The sequence below is a fragment of the Anas acuta genome, chromosome 1 (genome assembly GCF_963932015.1).
Source record: "Anas acuta chromosome 1, bAnaAcu1.1, whole genome shotgun sequence".
Taxonomy (NCBI): Eukaryota; Metazoa; Chordata; class Aves; order Anseriformes; family Anatidae; genus Anas; species Anas acuta.
Genome location: NC_088979.1, coordinates 181,434,028 through 181,454,638, shown reverse-complemented (window position 1 = coordinate 181,454,638; position 20,611 = coordinate 181,434,028). Strand labels below are relative to the sequence as shown.

Genomic DNA, 20,611 nt, shown 5'->3' with positions numbered 1-20,611 from the left:
TTTCTATTATATGTTGTGAATCACAAATTGAAGAAATAATCCTGTGGTAGGTAGTAAGGGAGAGAGGCTGTTGACTGTGCTGTTGTGTGCAAAGATGACTTAATGGAGTGAAGAGAAGACTCTTCTCTTCCTTTTTTTGGTGTTGAGCTGTGAAGGTTGTAAAAACTCCTGTGCAGGTCTCCAAAGTACACATCATTTACCCACGATTCATATGAGTAGTGAAGGACACGAAGAAAAGGAGACATCTCTTTTGGAGCAGATGTAGGATCATCTACATCATTCCAACTGGGAAGAATTCTGGAATTCTTTGAGCATGTAGCCTTCCTGCTGTGAGTTCTAACATTCTGAAAGTTTTCATTTTCCAAGGCAAGCATGAGATTACTTTGCTAAAGCAAAAATTGTTATTACATACTCCAACTGTGCAAAGTTGCTACTGAACAAATTTTATATCCTGTTCTGGTGATTCAGTCAAGCGCATAGTACACCAAAGGTATGAGGAGAAAACTGTTACAAAGGAAAAGACAACAGTTGTGGCCTTCTCAGGAAGTGTATTGCAGGCAGCAGACAGTTTCTTATAATGTAATTCCTCTTCTCCTTTGGCAAAATCCTTTATTCCTCATTATAGTTCTAATAGACATTTTAGTTTAGGCTGTATTTTAATCCTTTTTATTGACAATGTATTTATAAAAGATGAGGTGATGTTAGACTCCTATTCCAGTCAGCACTTCAGTTTTCATTCTCCCCTAGAAGTATCTATCTGTCTTTATATTAAAATGCTCACTTTTGTTTCCCTTTGCCACCGCTCTTTAAAATACTGGAGACTTGCAGATAATGATAATCAATAGTGTCTGGGAGCAGTGAGATAAGTGAAAGTTCAAACAGATGTTAAAATTGTATTTTTGATAGGGGTTTTGATGAGTTGGCTTCTAGCCTGTGCTTCTAGCAGAGAATCAGGTCTTGATATGAAATTCTGAATATTTTGCAGCTCTGAGAAACAGCTGCCCTTAACAGCAGATCTGTACAGTTGTAACTTGTGCAGAAAACTTTTTCTTATTCTCTCCCCACCCCACCCCCCCCCTTCTTTTTTTCTTATTCCTTCCAGCCCTTTGGAAATACCAAACTGAACAACGTCGATGATACAAGTAAATTATCCCGCAGCTGCAGGGTTGGTAAACAGACAAAGATGCTATTTGTAACAGTAGTGGTATTGTCTGCCAACCTCCTCCTCATGACTTCTGCCCTTAGAAACTTTTTACTGGTTGCCAGCAGCCTTTGCTCTCCAGCCTGTTCTAAATGGAGTGTTTAACTCTTAAACCCTTCGGCATCTTGCAGCAGGTCATCAGACAGTTCTGCTAAGGCATGGGTTGTTGCAGGCACACACAGGTTGCCAGTCTCCATCCTTTGTGTGAGCAATTGTTCTCAGTCAGAACAAGAACTTAATCAGCAATAAAATGAAAAATATTAAACCAGTTTTCTGACATTGCCAAGCACAGTCCAAACAACTGTGGGTATTTTATGTGTTTTTCTTTGAAGAACTAACTTTTTGTCACAATCTGTTAGCATATACTAAATACCTATTTAGTATATGTCCATCTTTAGGTAGTGAATGTTAACAGGGACCTTCATGTTAGGGATTTCTTCTATGATTCCATTTTCAACTTCAGAACTTAGAGCAAGGCCAGCAACTGCTGCCAAGCATCTCTACCTCTTCATGATGAAAAGATTCAATTTTGGAAGTGCTAACATTTTCACCTAATTTTTATTTACATTGCATTTCCTTGATCTGTGTTTTATGATAAAGAGATGATTGTGAGTTAGCTGGGACTTAATGATCTCCTTGACTTGCTGTTGAGATGCTTGCCCACAGTGTGTTGTTATGGTTTCTTTGATTTACAGAGATCAAACATGATAAAGTCTGTCTTTGTCCTTTTTTTTTTTTTTTTTAATTAGTCACTGATGTGGAAGATAACTTTGCAGAAAGTCAAACTGAAAGTCAAAATCTAACTGCAGTGTGGTCATGCACTATTATTACATCACTCCACCAATACCAGAGTTTCCTTATCAGGTAAATCATAACTCCAGACAGAACTTATTTTGTTTTGACAGTACCTTTATAAAGGTTGACTTTTGTTGGCTGATCTAAACCCCCTTATCTTCAGTGAGAGGGGAGATTTTCATAATGAAAGAATTCTTTTAAGTCACATTATCTCTTCTGACAGGTAATAAATAATTTTGAGAACAAATCTGTTGAGTCTTTTACTGTTGACTCTTTGGGAATCATCCACAAATTAGGAAATAGCTTTCAATGGTACTTTGCTTCAAACCATAATTTTCTGTTTAAAAGCCTTGTAACAAGCTCCTGGTTCACATCCTTGATTATTTATAGCTTTTTCAAGATGTATCTCTTTGTATGAGTGTCTAATATTGAGAATTATGGACAACACTGTATTTTCCATAATAAATTTTTGCATTTTTAATTATGAGTAAAATTTCTGTCAAGAATTTCTCCTGAACCTAAGACTGCTCATGGTGCTCAGTACAGCTGGGCTTTAAGGATTCTTTCACCCAGAACTTCAGTAAAGTCCAATTAATTATATGGTGTGGGAAATAAGTAAAATTAAAGGCAGTTCAATTCACGAGATGGCCTTTGTGTCTTTTGAATGTTTGCAGTTCTGTACCTTGGCTTAGTAAGATCCTGAAAAGGAATGTGATTATCTCACAAATCTCAGATTATCAAAAGGAAATTCTGTATATTTTTCTTAGAAACTTTTATACCCCATATAAGCTACAGGGACAAGTGCAAACATTTCAAGCTTGGAGAGTGATACTTTTCTACAGAAAATTTCAGTGTTAAATTTGATACCTCCTTCTTGGAGTAATGGAAGAAGTGTTAAGGTTCCTTTAGGAATGTAGACTAAAGCTTAAATACATTCTCTCTCTCTTTTTTTTTTTTTTTTTTAAACTTGAGACAAGGCACAGGAAAAATGGTTTGGTCTGTATATTGCAGATCATGTGCTGCTATGCAGTATGTATATTTGAGTCTTTTCAGAAGAAAAGACCCTGCCTCTGTGAAGTATTTTACTGTGACCAAGGCTTCAGCTAAGCCAGTATCTGATCAGATGATCAATAATGACTGTCATTACTTATTTCATGATAAATCCTACCTAATACAACAAAGTAAATTGAAAAAATGTTGGGAAGGTCCACTGCTGTAATTTAAAGGTAGCATCAGGTACTGGATGAGTTGTCATCACTGATGTCTCAGAAGTCTCTGCAGTGCTTTTACCCTTCCTAAGCTATCCCTACTCTACTGTTTAAAAAACATAAAGTCATACCTTGTTCCTATCATCTGCTTTATGGGGGAGATACACTACCTTCAAGCATTATCCAGGTAAGAGGTTACTGCTGGATAACCACTGCAGGCTCTAAAAGCTGAGTAGGGTTTATCTGCTCTCTCGGTAACCCACAGCTTTGGGGGTTTTGACTACAGAGGAGATGGTAGATGGGGCAGTAGTGCTGGGAGAAGTTGTCCAGGCTCTCAGTGAGCAGAAAGGACTGCAGAGTCCCCTTGACAGAGGAAAGGCAGAAAATCTAGGTGACCGTGGGAGGCTATAGAGTATTCCACCTCCTAAAGAAAATCAGGTGTTGACTGCATTTTTACATGATAAATGTGAGTCTGGAAAGTTTCTGCACACAAAAATGACCCAATACCGATATGCTGCCTTTCAGAACAGGTCAGTATTTTAAAATTGCCATATGTGTCTGTCAACCTGAAAAGTGTTTCATACCTTTGATGTCAGAAGTGTTCAAATGTTCACACTTCAGACTTGTTCACACATCAACTCTATTGGTTTCTAGTACCTGTAAATACAAGAATATATCTTGTTCCATGCCCTCTTTTTCACAGAAAAAATCTGCTTGATTGATTTTTCCATTTTCTTCAAGGGGAAACCAGATCTGCAGCTATCTGTGCTTGAATGAGAGCAGAATAATTCAAACAAAATATTTCAGTGGAAAAATAGATAATTTCTCACGTGATCTTCAATATTTTCTCTTCATGATATACCACTCGATTATATACACATAGAAGTTTAATATGAAGTTATTTCAAGAGTTTCCGTTTCAGTGTTTTTGCTGAGCTGCTTCATTTGTCTTTTACTTCAATTTGGGAGGTCTTGCTCAAGACAGAAAAGATGTGATGCTTTGGAAAAGAGTGCTGCAACCTCAAATAGCCCTGCTAAGATCAGTTCTGGAACGAGGCTGTCAGAAATCCAGAACTAAGCTGGTTTGGATTTTCAGCTTAATAATGTGAGTTCTGGCAAGAAAGGAAATCTTGGAACCCCCAAGTTATAAAAGTCTTAGCTTCTGTAAACAAAAGCATTTTTTCCATAATAGCAGAATGTACTTTGGAAAAAAGTTCCTGATTGCCCCAAAGTGTGTTGGTTTGTTCTCATTTACTCTAATTGCAGAAGAATGATGGAAAAAATATCAATCCATTCTTAGAGAAGTAAGTAGCTTTTTTAGCATGTTAAAGTAACTGGCTCTGAACAAGGTTTAAAAACCTTGCAAGTTATATAATGGAGAAGCACTTTGAAATATTCTTCTTTGTAGATCAAGGAATACTGAGAAAATACTAGAGAGAAATGGTATGTCAGCAACAGTAATGCATTTTCAGTATTTGAGGTATTGCAGAGTCCTTGTTACATTCAGCTGTTGGTGAGTAAAATTGGCCTTGACATCTACATTTAGGAGGAAATCTAGAGTGGAACATCTGAAAACTGGGAAAATGTTCAAAGGCTTACTTGTTCTGTGTAAGCATTAAGAAAAAATATGGATTAATAGTTTTTTACATATAATCACTTTTATGACAAATGTACATGTGGATTTTTCTGTTATAAAGCTTTCTATTTGCTTATGTGGCTTCTTCTCTTGTGTTTGATTTGCACCTGTGTGAATGAGTTGGACATTTATGGTCTCTAGTACCTTAAAAGACTGCCAGTAATCATAGACTAGTTGTTTTGCTTGTGTTTTCTATGCTTCCTTTGAGGCCTTGTCTTCTGTGTACCACCCTTCTTGTCCCAAGAGACAAGAGACGCTCCGTCTTGTGCCTGCTCTGAGGTTTGAAATCGTTGGCACTGGGATTTTGGCTGCAGATCTTTCAATCTGTTTTTGTTTTCTGAATTTCTTTGGCATTGGGTGAATGCAGGAAAACAGCAGCAGAATGGCCATCATAGCATAAAAAATAGGGAAGTTGGCTTTGGCTTTGTTAAAGCAGATCTTTTAAAGTTTGTTTTACTTTCTACCTTCCTCTGTGTTTCTTCCTGTAAAATGCTCCTCTGGAGCCTTCAAGAAGTAATGAATGCTGTTTTTGACATTCTGCTGAGTTCCGGATCCAAGTAAGTTAAGCTGCTTCAACACTTGAAGCCAAATTTATACAGCATCTAACTTGTACTTTTATTAACATCACCACTGCATTTGACTCATCGTGTTTAATATTACCAGCTGAGGAATAAGTTCCTCTAGTTTGGCATTAAGCAACAAAAATAAAGCTCTTCTCCCAGAGGCTGTTGTATTACATTTTTCAATTTTATTTTATTCTTTTAAAGGACCTGTGTCTTCAGGTAAATAAATACCAGACAAATATAGTTTTTACATATGTTATTAGAGTCATGTTTCCAGACTGACTACTATATTTCATTAATGTGTCTGATCCCTAGCTTACCTGCGCATTTGAAAAAAAAAATTTTTGGTCAACCCAAGTAAGTTAATGACCCTTAGCGTGAATTTGCTACCTCTCCTGCTTTGACATCCCTTTTTATGTATTCAAAGTAAAGCACTTCTGCCTAAAACAGTTGCTTCTAACCCAAGGATCAGTTCGATTAGTTAGGTTTGTTCCTCTGGAGGGTTTTTCCTCTGACTTCAGCAGCCAGTGTGAAGCCAGCAAAAGCAGCTGAAAAGCTACAGGACAAGAATGAGGCTACATTTCTATATCCCTTTCACATCCTGGTTCTGAATGTCTTGTTCTGAAGCTTAGCCTTTTTCCTGTGTTTCGGAAACTGTAGAGCAAGAATTCTTAACTTTTTGTTCTTGAGAGGAATATGCCACTTCTTTTGCAACTGGCTGCTTGGTTATGGTTCATGGTTCAGGTTCCTACACCTCAGTCACACCAAAGGGAAATGTGCAGATAAATTTGGAAATGAGCTAGCTAACATATATAATATAAACATATTTCAAACAGAAATAGCAAAATGCGACCATAAAAGAGGATAGATTGTCCTATGCAAGAGTAATTGTGTTTATAAAATGGCTGAAAGATCTATTTGGACACACCATAATTTGTGTCTGGTTTTTATCCTTTAGGAATGTGTTTTTGTGGTTTTCATTAAAAAAAAAAAAAAAAAAAAAGCAAGAGCTCTCAGGTTTTCTTTCCATCTGTCTCCTCTACTGAAGCTGTCTTAATATCTAGGCTGTTGTCCATTCATGCTCTCCATCTCAGACACCATCTCCACCCAAAAGAGGGTTGACTCTCAACAGAAACGTCAACTTGCAGGGACATGCTCCTTGGCCTTCTATTTATTCCCATATTTTATATTACAAGACTCAAAGACAGTTGTTATATCATCCATCCACATTGTCTATTGTCAGTGCTGAGGCTGTCTGCTTTGTGATTAGATGTGCGTCAAACTTCAGACATCTTTTCAAGATGGTGCCTGTTCTTCTCTATAGGTCTTCTGTAGATACATCAATCTGTTTTTATATTTTTGCTATGGGCATGAAAAATTCTCAGGCCAACTGCAGTAACACTTTTTTTGGTCAGTTCCATGAGTAAAGAGAAGAAAAAATGATTACCACCCTTAGTCTGAAAGCTTACAGCCTACTGGGGAGGGAAGGATTAAGAGGAGAGGAAAAGTAGAATTAATCTGTTTTTTGTGTTGTTTATGAGAATCTGTTTCTTGAGAAAACAAATAAACTGACTCTCAGAAGTGTTACCTTTAAACAGGGAAAATCTGAAATAAAAATGAGACTGGTTAGCTAGTAGAAATGTTGGCTTTTAACTGCTGTTAAAAGGAGCGGTTTATGGTAAACTTGAATGCTCTAGGGCTGTGAGAGTAGAAATAGCCCTGTGCAAATGAAGTATGGGGAAAGTCATTGTTATCCAATCCTTCTGTCACCACTGAGTGAACTGTTTTCATAACTGGTCATGCAATGCCAAGCGTTTCTAGTGTGGGAACAGTTCGACTACCCGTAAATGAGAGAATGTACTACTGAGCCATGGATGAGAACCCCAAAAAGTATGCACAATTTGCACAATTTTCAGAAGCAGCTTTGCTTTATTACTAGGAACATTATAAAATCATGTTCCAATCAATCTGGCACAGCCTTCTCTCCATACTGTGTCTTCCCTCAGGAGACTGGAGGCACAGCAAGATCTTGTCTGAAAGAACTGTCCCTCCTTAGGAATGCTTCTGTGCCCAGTATTCTAATTTTACCGTACTGGAACAACGATTATGTTTTACAGATGGATAGCAGACTTTCTGTAACTGGTGTTCTCTAACTATTTTAATAGTAGTAGTTCCCTCCTCTTCCCATGTTGCCAGGAAGGTGGAATCTGGAAGTTTATGACTTCTGGCAGCAGGAGAAAGGCTCCATGTCTCTCTGCAATCATTAATCTGAAAAACTGCTTTGGGATCCTAGCAGCAGGGGAGGATGAGTGAGTTCTGTTGTGTGAAGAATGCATGTTGGACATGTTGGGTTTGGGGACTGGACCAGAACAAAGAAGCAGCAAGAAGTGTTAGTGTTTGGTGACTATAGGACAAAGGCATCCATCTGCTGGTTCGTCTTTTTACTTGCTTCTCACCTGGATGTGAGATGTTGCAAAGAGGTTGCTGAGGCCCATCTAGCCTTCCAGCTACTGCCCCTTGCTGCTTATCTGTGTGAGCACCAATAACATGACCTTGAGGAGATGAAAGGTGACTGCAGGACTAAGAGCAAAGGTCATAGAGTCATCTAGGTTGGCAAAGGCCTTTGGGGTCACCAAGTCCAACCATCACACTAACCTACTGAGTCCCATCATTAAATTGTGTCTCTTGATGGTACATCCACAGTTCTCTTAAACACCTCCAGGGATGGGGACTCCACTGCTTCCCGGGGCAGCATGACCAGGGATGGCCCAGAGTGACACCTTCAACGTGCGTAACTGATGTCATCAGTGAGGCTTGTACTTCTTTTCAGTGGTTTATGGGGACAGGACAAGCAGTAATGGTCAAAAGACAGAGCACAGGAAGTTCCACACCAAAATGTGAAAGAACTTCTTCATGGTGAGGGTGATGGAGTACTGGAACAGGCTGCCCAGGGAGGTTGTGGAGTCTCCTGCTATGGAGATATTTAAGGTCTGTCTGGACACCTGCTCAGGCCTGGTTGAGCAGCCTGCTCTAAGGAACCTGCTTTGGCAGGGGGTTGGACTCAATGATATTTTGAGGTCCCTTCCAACCCCTTCAATTCTGTGATTCTGTGATTCAGTGATTCTTTGGTTGTAGTACCTTGTTTTAAGAAGAACTGGTAAGAAGCAATGGAATTAAACCAACAAGAAGGCACAGGCATGTTTGTGGGCAGATTTGCTAACCTAACAGGGAGGATTTTAAACTAGGTTTGCTAAGAGCTAATCTGAGAGTTAAATGAGGAAGCAATACATGTGGAGAAGATACATAAGGTAGAAGGCTACAAGGGAGACTGGGAGACTGTAACATTCCCTCTCAGAAAGGAGAGCGTTAATGAATGTGTCTGCACTAATGCAAAGTATTTGAGCAACAAAGAAGACCAGTCTGTGTCAAGACCAGAAAGAAAGGTCATATTGGTGATGTTGTGGTAAGGGTTGGTGGCAGACCAACTGACAGAGAAAGTGAGGTTGTCTGCAAACAACTAATAGAAGTCGTCTGATGGGAGGCTTTGATCCACATGGTGGATTTCAGCCCTCTGCCACAACTTTGCTGGGAGGGGAACATGGCATTGTGCAAGCATTGTGAGGGAGTTTCTAGACTCTGTTGGTGACAATTCCTGAACATGAATGCAAAAAGAGCAATTGGGATTAATGCTGTTTTTAACCAGCTGCTCACAAACAGGGAGGTGGGAGTGAATCTTGCCACAGGTGGCAGCTGGGCTGCAGAAATCACCAGCTGACAGAATTTGATATTGGAGGAAGGCTGAGAAGGTACACTGTGATGTTAGTTGTTTAAGGAATTGCTGTGCAGAGACCCCTGAGAAGCTGCAGTGTAGGGAAGAGGAGAGCCCAGGAGTTGGCAGGTTTCTAAAGAAAACATACTGAGAGTTCAGGAACAAACCATCCTGTTGTACAGAAAGGTTGAGAATTAGAGGCATCACCTTAGTATTTGAAAGACTAGAAACACCATGGACCACAATCTTTTGTGGTCCGTTACAAACATAAAGTTTATCGCTATCGGTTTACATGGATACCAAGAAGAAATCATGTCTGACCAACCTGCCATCTTTCAAGAAATGACTGATAATGTGAGTAAGGAGAACAATGGATGGTAATTCACCTTGACTTCTCTTGAGTAAGGCTTTTGACACCATTTACTACCACATTCATATTTTTGTGTTGAGGAAGTATGCCCTGGACAAGCTGATTATTAGAGGACTTGAAAATTAGCTATGTCACTGTGCTCAAAGAGTGGAGTCAGTGGTTTAAAAGCCCAGTTGGTAGCTGGGAAAACTTCTCCAGAGTTTGATATTGTTCATTATTTTTACTGACAGATGGGATGATGAGACAAATTCTTAGCTTCTGCAAATTTGGGGACAGTACTAAACTGGGTAGTGCTGATGTGCTGAATGCTTGAGGGTAATCTTGAGCAGTAAGCTAACAGCGAGCTCATGAATTTCATTAAGAAGTGGAAAGTTGTGCACCTCCGGCAAAATAATCCTGGGCGTGGTTATGGGTTGGGAACCAACTGGTAGAGCTTCAGCCCTGCTGGAATAGGGGAGGGAAGAGGAGCTGGAGAGGAGGTTTCAGAATGTGTACAGAATGGGTGCCAGGTGTAGTAAGAGCCAACAGCGCCCTTTCATTTTAGGTGAAATAAAGCTGGGCTACATTAGAACGAACATGGGAAGGAGACTGATGAAGTTGTTCTTCCCTTCTGCCTGGCAGTGCTGAGGGAGCTAGACTTGCGTGGCCTAACCTAGCAAAGAAGAGTTTCCAGTAGCAGCCTACAGCATCATGGAGGGAAGTTCCAAAGACAACGATGACCAAGCTAAAATTGTGTGGTAGTAGATTAGTAGCTTATAAAGATTAAACTGTCACAAGTTGTCACTCAAGAGTTACAGAATGATCATTAGAGGAAAACTTCAGTGTGAAGGTAGTGGAGCAAAGGAAAGGTCATCCTGAGAAGCTGTGCAATCTAAATATGGAATCTCTATTTTGGAATTTTTCAGAACTTGTTTTGGTGGAGTAAGTAAGACTTACCTACTGTTGTCAAGTGGGAGGTTGGACTTGGTAACCTCAAGATGGCCTATCTAACCAATATTCCTATAGTTCCATTTCTTGTATTTAGAACAAAAATGAAAAAAAATGTTGAAAGGAGGAGCAGATGATAGTACATAGTTCTTGATGCAAACACCTAAATATTACTGTTTATGTGTTAGTTAGGTGTCTAAGCTGTGTATTGGAGCTGTGTAGTGGAGATCTAGCCAAGCAATGGAATGTAGAGAGTACAAGAAAGTAGAACCATGCCTTGCTGGTCAGCTGAATTCTGTATGAGGCTTCTTAAATACTGGAGTAACATTTAAATGGAATAGGCTGTTTAGAGTTTGGAGTCTGTCACTAGAGATGCTTTCAAGTAAATTGGGGAACAATGTTTGGTCTAAATAGTCTTTATTTTCTAACCTGTTTTCAAAGATATGTGTTACCAGGGAAGTTATTCATCAGTGTGGGAATTTTCTGATTCCAGCATCTTCTAGAATAGTAACAATTGATTGTTATCATGGAAAACAGATGTTAAGTCTTTTCCTGCATCACAAAAATAATAATAAATAAATGTTAAGGAGATACTAGGTACATGCTTTTAAGCAATATTTTTCTTTTTCTTTGTTAAAGTCTTCCTGCTAATCATCAAGTAAGCAGAATACAGACTGAAGATCTATAATCTGTTTTGAAACATGAACTCTTTACTACTCTTACTTTGCAGTGAAGAATCCTGTTGTACTCGATAGTCTTTAACATGAAGAACAGTAGGAAAATTAAAACAATTTGATTAGAACAGTCCATATAATTCTTCACTTTTGGGAATGAATAGAATAGACACTTGGTGAAGATCTGTGGTCACCTTAGCAACTTTTCAACCTATCTGCTTATTTGAAAGAATTATCGTGGAAGAATAGGGCTTACGAAGGCAGGTTTCTTAGAGTATTACAAAAACAGGCTACATGGTCCAAGTTGCAGATTTCAATTCTCCGTCAAGGAGAATCCACTGATTTTCTTAAATAGTTTTTTTTAGAGAAAATGTAGCTCTTAAAAAAAAAAAAATCAAACAAAACACATTGTTATTATGCTCAGATACTGCATATACTTAAATACAAATGCAGACTTTCAACTAAATAGAATAATTTTGCCTATTTGAAATAAGAACTGTTTATATGTGACTGAGTGGGTTTTTTCATGATGCATTTTGGAAACATAAATTGTTTTTTGAAACTACTTGATAAATTGGTACTTCATTTGTGAGTTATCAGCCTGAATTTAAGTTTTCTTTCTAGTTCAATCAGTCACATACCATTATATGGGAAATAAAAATAACATAGCATTCAAGGTGCTTTTGGTTGCTTAATGGAATGTTAATTAACCTTTATTCCCCTTTTCTGTGTATATTCCCCTTAGTTTCAACACTACAAAGAAAAATTAATCAGTGATTGATAAGGCAAGAAAACATTCTACATGATATTTTTGGATGGTAAGGAGAGTAACCAAAGGAGAGGGGATTTCTTTCTAGAGCAAGCCTTCAAGCTTCTGATTTTTTTAAACTTAAAATCAGTATAAGAAAATCAAATTATGATATTTGACAGGTCTGCTGCAGTAACTCTTAAAGTTCAAGATAATTTTAGAAAAATATAAAATGTTGTAAGCCCATTTAGTATTATTTCAAGCAAGTTTAAGTGTGATTTCTACATGATTCTACTTAAGAGGAGGGTTGTGTCTTTATACAGGCAGTGTAAGGGGAGTCCTCGAGGCTACAGATGATACTAAACCATTTTGGACACTCTGATGTTGCTGTAATTGCAAAGAACTCTGGAAGGACCTCACAAAATTGCATGCAAAAAGCACAACAGATGAGCTCTGAGGTAGCTAAACATGAGGGAATGCGTCAGAGGAAAAAACTATCATAGAATCATAGAATGGTTTGGGTTGAAAGAGACCATAAAGATCATCTAGTTTGAGCTCCCTGCCTTGTTCAGGGACATCTCTCACTAGATTAGGTTGCTCAACACTCTTTCCAGTCTGACTTTGAATGCTCTGCGGTGCAGAACTAGTTCATATGCATAGGATGCTGAACTGAGAATGGGCAGTAACAGCTCAAGAAAGAGACTTTGTGTTTCTTGTGCTGAAATCATTAGGTCTGTGTGCAACAACAGTCAAAATGTTACAAAATACTTCTCATGGCTATGAAGAACAATAATAATGAAATGGAGAGTATATCTGTCTCAGGGATATAGAGGAGTTCATTAAAGACTGGAGGGTGGCACTGAAAATTGTGGAACTTCATGGCCTTTCAAGGAGAGGCTGAAAGGGCTGAAACACTTTAGTGTGTTGAGAAGGCTGAGGTTGAGGAATATGGTTGGGGTGTACAAAGTTATGAAGGCAGGAGCTGAGGTGTATATGTACCTTCACTTACCAAATACCACAGCTCTAGAAATTGAAGATTGATAGCATTCAGTAGGAATTTGTATTAAAACTAGTTCAAAGTCATGTTTGAGCTTTTTGCTGGCACTATGTTTCAGGAAAACTGAGTGATTAGCTTGGCCTGGATCACTGTCTGAAAGGCAATCTTTTGGAGGATCGATTCAATAAAATTTTCATGAAAATGCCATGAGGTCTGGTGGTGCAATATGAGAAGTTGTTAGGATACTTCATAAGGGCTTTAGACTAGTAAGCTTTTACCAGTCTACTTGCTGCAGACAGACAGAAAGTAGAAATACTTTCGGTTCTTGCTAGATCTTTTGACTTGGTATTAGCTGAGAATATGTATACTGGTATTCCACAATATAGAAAATTTCTCGTGTAGGTGCTTTTTTATCCCGTTTATTTTAACAATTAACAGTTTTTCTCTTTCTGTCATTCTTAATGTTTCACTTTGATTTGATGTTTCTCATAGTCTAAAAATATTGTCAAATCTAGCAATTTGTTGTTTGTGTTGAGTAGGAAAAGAAACAAGGTGGGAAGAGGGGAGAGGAAGATTAGAGAAAAGATGTTTTAAATTTTTTTCCAGAGTTCTGTGGAAAATCCACAGGATTTCACCATGGCACAGGACAGGATCAGCCACCAGCATAGCCATTTTCATGATACATAATATAGATTTTGCAGGGTGCACAGGACATATGAATTTTTAAATACGACTTAAGTGATCTTTCTTGTTAATTTGAATTAATTCACTGCATATTCTACAATGAAGAGAACCGATTTTAAAATTGAAGCTAAACAGCATAGCCTTCTCTGAAATAGAGGATTGACATTTTCTTTCTATTTACAGCTGTGTCTTTCTTCCTGTGGAACAGGAGGCCAAAAAGGTCCAGCAGAATCTGTTTAGAAAGCTTCATGCATCCTGCCCTTTAATCAAATAGCTGTTTTTCTCCCAATAGGAAGTGCAAGGAATTTACTTCTGTCACGATTTTGTTCTTCAGAAGTCCTGTTGAATTCATGTCCAAAAGCATCTGCTACTACAGACTGGAGTTGGGTGAGGTGTTTTTTGCCTCACTTGGAAGGAAAAGATCCTTCTACTTTCATATATTTAGCTGCTAATCTTGTTTCACAAGGTTGGGAGACTTCAGGAATCTCTGCAGGTTTTTTTTTGTGTTACGTGCACAACAGCTTCTTAATGTGATGGGGCATTACATGGCTGCTTAATATATTCCAAGTTTGTTCCTATAGCAAAACTCAGCATGTGTAAAGACGAGAAGAAACCCTGCAGGTCTTCAAGATGGCAGGTCTGTTTGAAGCAAAACTCCTTTTTTGGGGGCCAGAGATAAAAAAAGCACCAGTCTGAAAATATGCAAGTACTTACATCCACCTACTGCTTGCTTATGTGATTCACAATCAAAATTGAGCAGTAGGACTTTTCTGGCCTTCATTTGCTCTTCCAGCCTTGCTGCTGGATGCCATTAGTTACTTTTAGAAATCTTTTTTTTTTTTTTTTTTTTTTTTTTTTTTCCCCTTATGTATCTAATCACACTTTTAATGCAAGCCCTTTATTCCATTTGGTGCATGTTGACAGTTTTGGCCTGTGCTGCCACGCAGCAGTCAGAGACGGAGCCTGCAGGTTGCCTCCTGGAGGCAGCCACGAATAACCCATCAGCTCAGCAGGGCCCAGGAGCCATTACGTGTGGCAACAAGTTGCTCTAAAGTAAAAATGACTGCTGTGTCCTCACAGAGCAGAGCTGAGTGGTAGGACTCAGGAGGCAGAGCTGAGGGTTTTGGGCCACAGAAATATGAGCAAGTCCTAAGATACCTGTACTGTCAATTTAGTCACTAAATGTAAAGAAATTTGTATCACTACGTGCATGTAAATACACTTTGATGTTGATGTTACTGCAGGTTAAAAAACTGCAGAAAGCTAACTGACCATTAATGAGATAGTCACTTGAAGCAACTATCCATTAGTTTGAGCACTTATGAATATTGAGAACAATAACTTCCAGCTGGTCAGTACTCATCTGTACTCAAACTTTTCTGTCTTGAAAAATGTCATCTGACTCTCTTTGCAGGCAGAGTAAGACAAGTGTGTGCCATGGGATTTAGTGCAGTTCCTCCTGGAAGTATTATTCCTTTTTTTTCTTTAGGGTACACTTGCACATTAACCAGAATTTTTTTCTAATGTACTACTTCTCTTTTGCACCAAAATACACAAATATGTTAAAGCCCTTTAATGCTAAAAAAATATAAGTTATTTAAATAGGAATCACAAAGTAGACTGTCTCTTCCAACCTGTCAAGATAATGTGAACATGAATTAAGATGTGCTTCTGTGCTGTGCTGTCTAGTCGCAACAGTCAAACAACTGTATATCAAGTAAGATACTATGCCGTTGATCAGAATAGTGATTTGTAACTTTAATAAAATTGCAGTCTTCCTCAAATAAGCAAATAATCTGAGGAGCATAGACCCCATGCATATTCAAGAGATTGAGCAGCACAGCCTGAAGACGAGCCTGAATGCTGGATCTGATTTATCCCCTAATAATGGCTGCTTCCTTTTTCAGAGGTTCACAACTTGGCTAGAGATGGTCTGATTTTCAAGATAGAGTGCTGCAGAATCTCAGATTCATGCTTGAAAGCAAGATGGTATTCTTTTACAAGATGGTCACCAGTTTTCTTATTGTGGATATAGCAGTGTGTTATCTTCTCTTCCCTCCTTTTCAGAAGCAATTGAGTCATTTTGGTTGAAGTTATTAAAGCAGAAATTCAGAGTAGAAAACTTCAGTCTGTCGGTTAGCAGTTAACGCTGATATTAGCAACAGAATATATCCTTTAATAAAAATTGTTGGACAAGCAGCCCATCTCTGACAATAAAGAAGTTTGTAATAAAAAGTGATTGCCCTTTTCAGAGTGAGAAAGTGGGAGAAAAACATAATGGCAACTTCAAGCATTAAGGAATAAAAACATTTTCAAATGAATAGCTTGATGTCTAAGACTGGCAGGCTTATTTTAGAAAGTTGTTTTTATATGACACCACTGAAAAAAAAAAAAAAAGCCCGATGATGAGCTACCAGGCTTTTTTTTTAATAAAAGTAACTTCTTATCCATCCGAGAATAGTCCATTCAAATATAGTCACTTATAATTACTGAATTTTCTGAAGAAACTGAATATTCAGTTAATAATCTCTGCAAAGAGAACAGGCACAAGTGACACAGCTATTTTATTCATACTTTTTGCTCAATTACAAATTTTCCTACTGAAATAAATAGTCCTTCAAATGTGAGTCAGCGTGTACCTAGAAGTTGTAAGTTTCAGGGGCCAGGTGTATGCCAATTTGGGAAAATATTGATTTGTTTGGTCAGGACTTCAAGTGTATTTTACACTGAAAACAAGTCTGGTATCTGTAGAGTCTGCTGTAGCGAGGTTCACTGCTGCTAAGATACTGAATAATTGGTTAAGTGAAGTATAAGGAACATAAAGAGTATCTCTATTGTTGGTGTAGTTGATAAATAGCTATGGTGAATAATTACTACCATTGGAGAAAACTGAGGTGTTTTTATTAAATGGAGTTTGCATGTAGCCTCTTTTAAAACAATCTGTATGAGTATAACTTTTCTTCTTTCCCTTTTGGCATGCCTGCCCTCCTAAGTCTCCAGCATTACAATTGATCTATGTGATGGATAATTTCATTTAAATATGACATGACAAATAGGTCAGAAAGTATTTTAAGTATTTGCAAGTTAGTGACTTTTTAAAGCAAATACCTGTTGCAATACCGAGAAAAATCTGAGTTGGTATCCTGCAGTTTTACATTTGTATTTATTTCTGTGCTTTTCTAGGTTTTATTAACATTTTAAAAATTGCTACAATGGTTGTCATAACTTCTTCTATGTCCTGGGTATGGGTTTGATCCACAAATAAGGAATTATGGAAAAGGATGCACTTAATGTTAACCCCTGTCTCTGCTTTCCACCCCTACGGTGGGTTATAATGAGTGTCTTCCCTGTGTAAGGAAGTGGATGCAAGTCACGAATTCCAGCTTCCACCTGCATTTTCAGAATGTACTTATTCCTGTTGTCACCTCAGATTCAGCAGATGTATAAAGTATGACTTCACATTTATAATCACTGACCGCTTTGCTTGGAAAGTTGTTTTTGACGTGTTTTATTGAATTTAGGATAAAAACAAGTAGAATGACTTTGCATGTATCATGACAAAGTTACTGTTTTTCTCACTGTTGCTTCATTTTGTATATTGTAAAAATTCTAATGTCAACAACTTTACATCTTACTAGGACAGCTGTGAATGACCTACTAGTCATTCTTACCTTGGTTCTGTCTATAAGTAAAGCAGTGTTCTTCAGTGTTTCACCTTTTCAGTTTCTTTCCATACTTTGCAAAACATCATTATGTACATTAACAACATATTATTTGAATAAATAAATATTTCAGGAAGAATAATGAAGTTTAAAAATAAGTAAGTGGGGAAATTGGCACATTTTTTCATCTGTCAACTACAAATAGATAATGGGAAGTAATACATGGTTAGGGAAAAAATGCTGATTTGCAAAACCAGACTAGCATTCATTAACTTAAATGATCATTTTGTGTGGAAAAAAGTAAGTAAATATAATTTTTAACCAAAAGCTTCTGGCCCTCCAACCAAGTTAATAATAGAAGCAGCCAGTGAAGTTATGTCTCGACACAGGAAAAAGTTCTAGCTTCATTCTGCTCTCCCATACCCTCCTTTTGGCAGAAATCAAAATTCAGTCATCGCAATTCCCTCCAGGCAGATATTTTTCAGTCAATTGCCTATTATGAAATACGTTATTAAAACAATGCTGCCCTTCTCTTAGCCCCAAAAGGAAAACAGAATTGTTTTTCCTGTTATACAGATTGTCAAACTGATTAAATAAAAATATGTGTAAAAATAAAGTCGTTATTTACTACAAAGGAAATGTATTATTTAAATGCATTTAAATGTATTATTTAATACAAAGGAAAGGACAAGTTATAAATATGTTTTGTTAGAAGGCCAAAAAGCAGTTTCTTGTTCTGTTATGAAATAGTATAATGCAAATTCGGGAATTTATTTGGAATACTCTAACTGTATGCTGTGAAACATAAAATACTTAATTTCATCCTCAATGCTCTTGCCATTTATACTGACAGTCAAGCTAGGAGCAGATTTACAGACACGCTTAGTGGGAGGACCCTACCAGTCTGCAGCAAGATCCAATTTCTACTGTTCTGTTTAAACTGAGCCTCTCATATACCATCAGGTTTTGGTCTCCTGTTTTCTAGTAGTCTGGAGCAAATCCTTCAGGGGTCTTGACCGATGCCAGATTGCTCAGATGACAGACTGTGCTCCCTGTCATCACTTCTATCCTAGCTGTGGAAAACTTTATATTCTCTTGCTAAATGTAGTCAGATGTTCATTGTACATAATGCTGCAATAAACCTTTAAGCAATAGATGTTTGTTGTTTTTGTTTTTGTTTTTTTCCAAAAATAATCAGATTTTTTATTTGATTTTTGGAGGAAAAAAAATGCTTAATTTTCAACAAGGCTTTGGTTCAATGAGATCTACTGACTTTAGCAGAGGACTGTTGCAAAGAAAATGGCATTATGTATTTGGCCTGGTGCACTAAATAGTGGTCTTACGTAAAAAGCTTAGTTTAATGGAATCAGTCATTTTCTAAATTAATTGTGAGCTCTTTAGCTGAAGATCTCATTTAATTAGAGAACTGATTTTTGCCAGTTTCCATCACTAATCAATTTCAGATTGTTTTTTAGTAAGTGGTGTATCTTTAGACATTAGCTGTCTGAAGACTAAAAGCAATAGTTCATGTCAGCATTCAGGATTGTGCCTGCAGTTACCCCTAGAAAAGGAGAGCCCTCCGTTAACACTCTGATGTTTGTCTTCACCCTTGATTGGCACATATTCAGTAAGATGGCAAGTTGTGCCTGGCCTTTTCCAGATGCACCACGCTTCTTCCTTAGCCTGCTCAGCCGTGCAGGTCAGTCTGCAACAGTGAAACGACACTTCACCTACCCTTAACAAGTAAACCAGTGAAAAATTACTCGGGATGCTCTTTGTTGAGACCCAGTGACTCTGTTGAGGGGAAGAGATGGGTCCTTCCCCTTTACCTCCAGGACTGAAGCCTGAGCTTTAGTCATAATTATTTCCTCCATATGAAAATATCGGAAGCTCAAAAACTGGATAGGCCTTAACCTGAGCAGCTGGACGGTATTTTGGAGAAAAGATTCATGTGATTGAAATAATATATACACAAAAGGTATAGCTGCACAGTTTTCTCTCCCTACATCTAGTTCCAGAGGATCTCATGGCACCAAAGAGAAAAATTCCTTGCAAACATTTTCTCAGCTATTCTGTCAGTTCAGTTTTCTGCTTCATGAACAAATGTTTTCAGTGGTTATTTTCATAAGGAAATAATGCTCCTTCAATTTAAGCTGAGTATTAAAAAGTCAAGGGAATAAGGGCTACCCTTCAGAGTCCTTGACTGCTGTGGATAATGGGTGGCACTTGCATTTCTTTCATCTTGGTAAGACTCAAAGCTACGTATTTGCTTAGTGTTTCAGAAATTTTAAAATACAAAGGTTGTTGCAAATCATTTTTCTTTTCTTTTTAACTACATTAATTGCTATAAAGTGTGTGTTTCTTATAGTTAATATTATTTATATTTTTCGTTCTCTGTGCAAGTTGGATAATGCAGATGAGCAAGCAGCCCAGATCAGACGTGAACTAGATGGACGTCTACAACTGGCTGAACAAATGGCAAGGGTAAGTGGTTGCTTTCATGTACCAAAAATGTATCTTCTTACAAGATTAAGTGGAATGATAAATAATGTGGGTTTCCACTTTCTGATTCTGACACTGAACGTGATCTGACAGCATAACAGTCTGGGAGATGCATTTCTTTCTGCTGTGGAGTATGTATGGGGTAGAGAAAGAGCAAAATTTGTTTTGAAAGGTTGTATACTCTGTAATCCTACCTTTCCTTTGTCAGCAGGTCCAGTGATGCAACAGAGAGTATATTATTTGGGAGGATATATTTTGGAACTAAAGTAGATTATATTTCAGATGCAAAATGCATTATTCTGTACTTAGACATAATGTTTTTGTCTTACAGCGTGCTACATATATATACTTTTAAAGTATGTATAATATAGTTTACATTTCCAGTTTAAGTCGAAGTTCAGAGTAGTTGTATTAGCACTGCAAGTAACAAAACTGAGTGAGCTTTGTAGTTCAAGTTAGTGCTAATAGAGTAAATTAAAAATTGCTTTTGTAAATTTTAGAAAGACAAGTCTACTTTTTCTCTCTTAGAGCTCGTATCTTATTTCGGTGGACAACATTATGTCCTTCTATATTAAATATCACAAGTAGGATTGTTACAGTCCCTGGCCATTTTAGCACTCTGTCAGAATCCAGACCTAAATGTGTAAAAGAATTGTGTGTAACTCTGTATTACTTTCTAAATCAATGACTTGTTATTAAAAATAAAAATAAGCAGAAGTAGAAATTTCACATTGTGGTTGTAGTTCAACTGTTTTATGTTACAAGCATGAATATGACTGACTTATTTTTTGAGCACACAATTAGCCTTCCCATTACAGTTTTCAAAGGATACAAATAGTTACATGTAGGAATTAAGACTTTTTTTTTTTTTTTCAA

The 20,611-nt window shown here is 37.6% G+C and overlaps 1 protein-coding gene across 1 annotated transcript in view; it reads left to right on the top strand.

Moving 5' to 3' along the window:
- Positions 1 to 20,611, top strand: part of CADPS2 (calcium dependent secretion activator 2) — a 310,672-nt gene that overhangs the window by 106,725 nt on the left and 183,336 nt on the right. Inside the window, 1 exon segment of the mRNA XM_068669603.1 lies at positions 19,637 to 19,717. Coding sequence (XP_068525704.1) covers positions 19,637 to 19,717 — 81 coding nt within the window.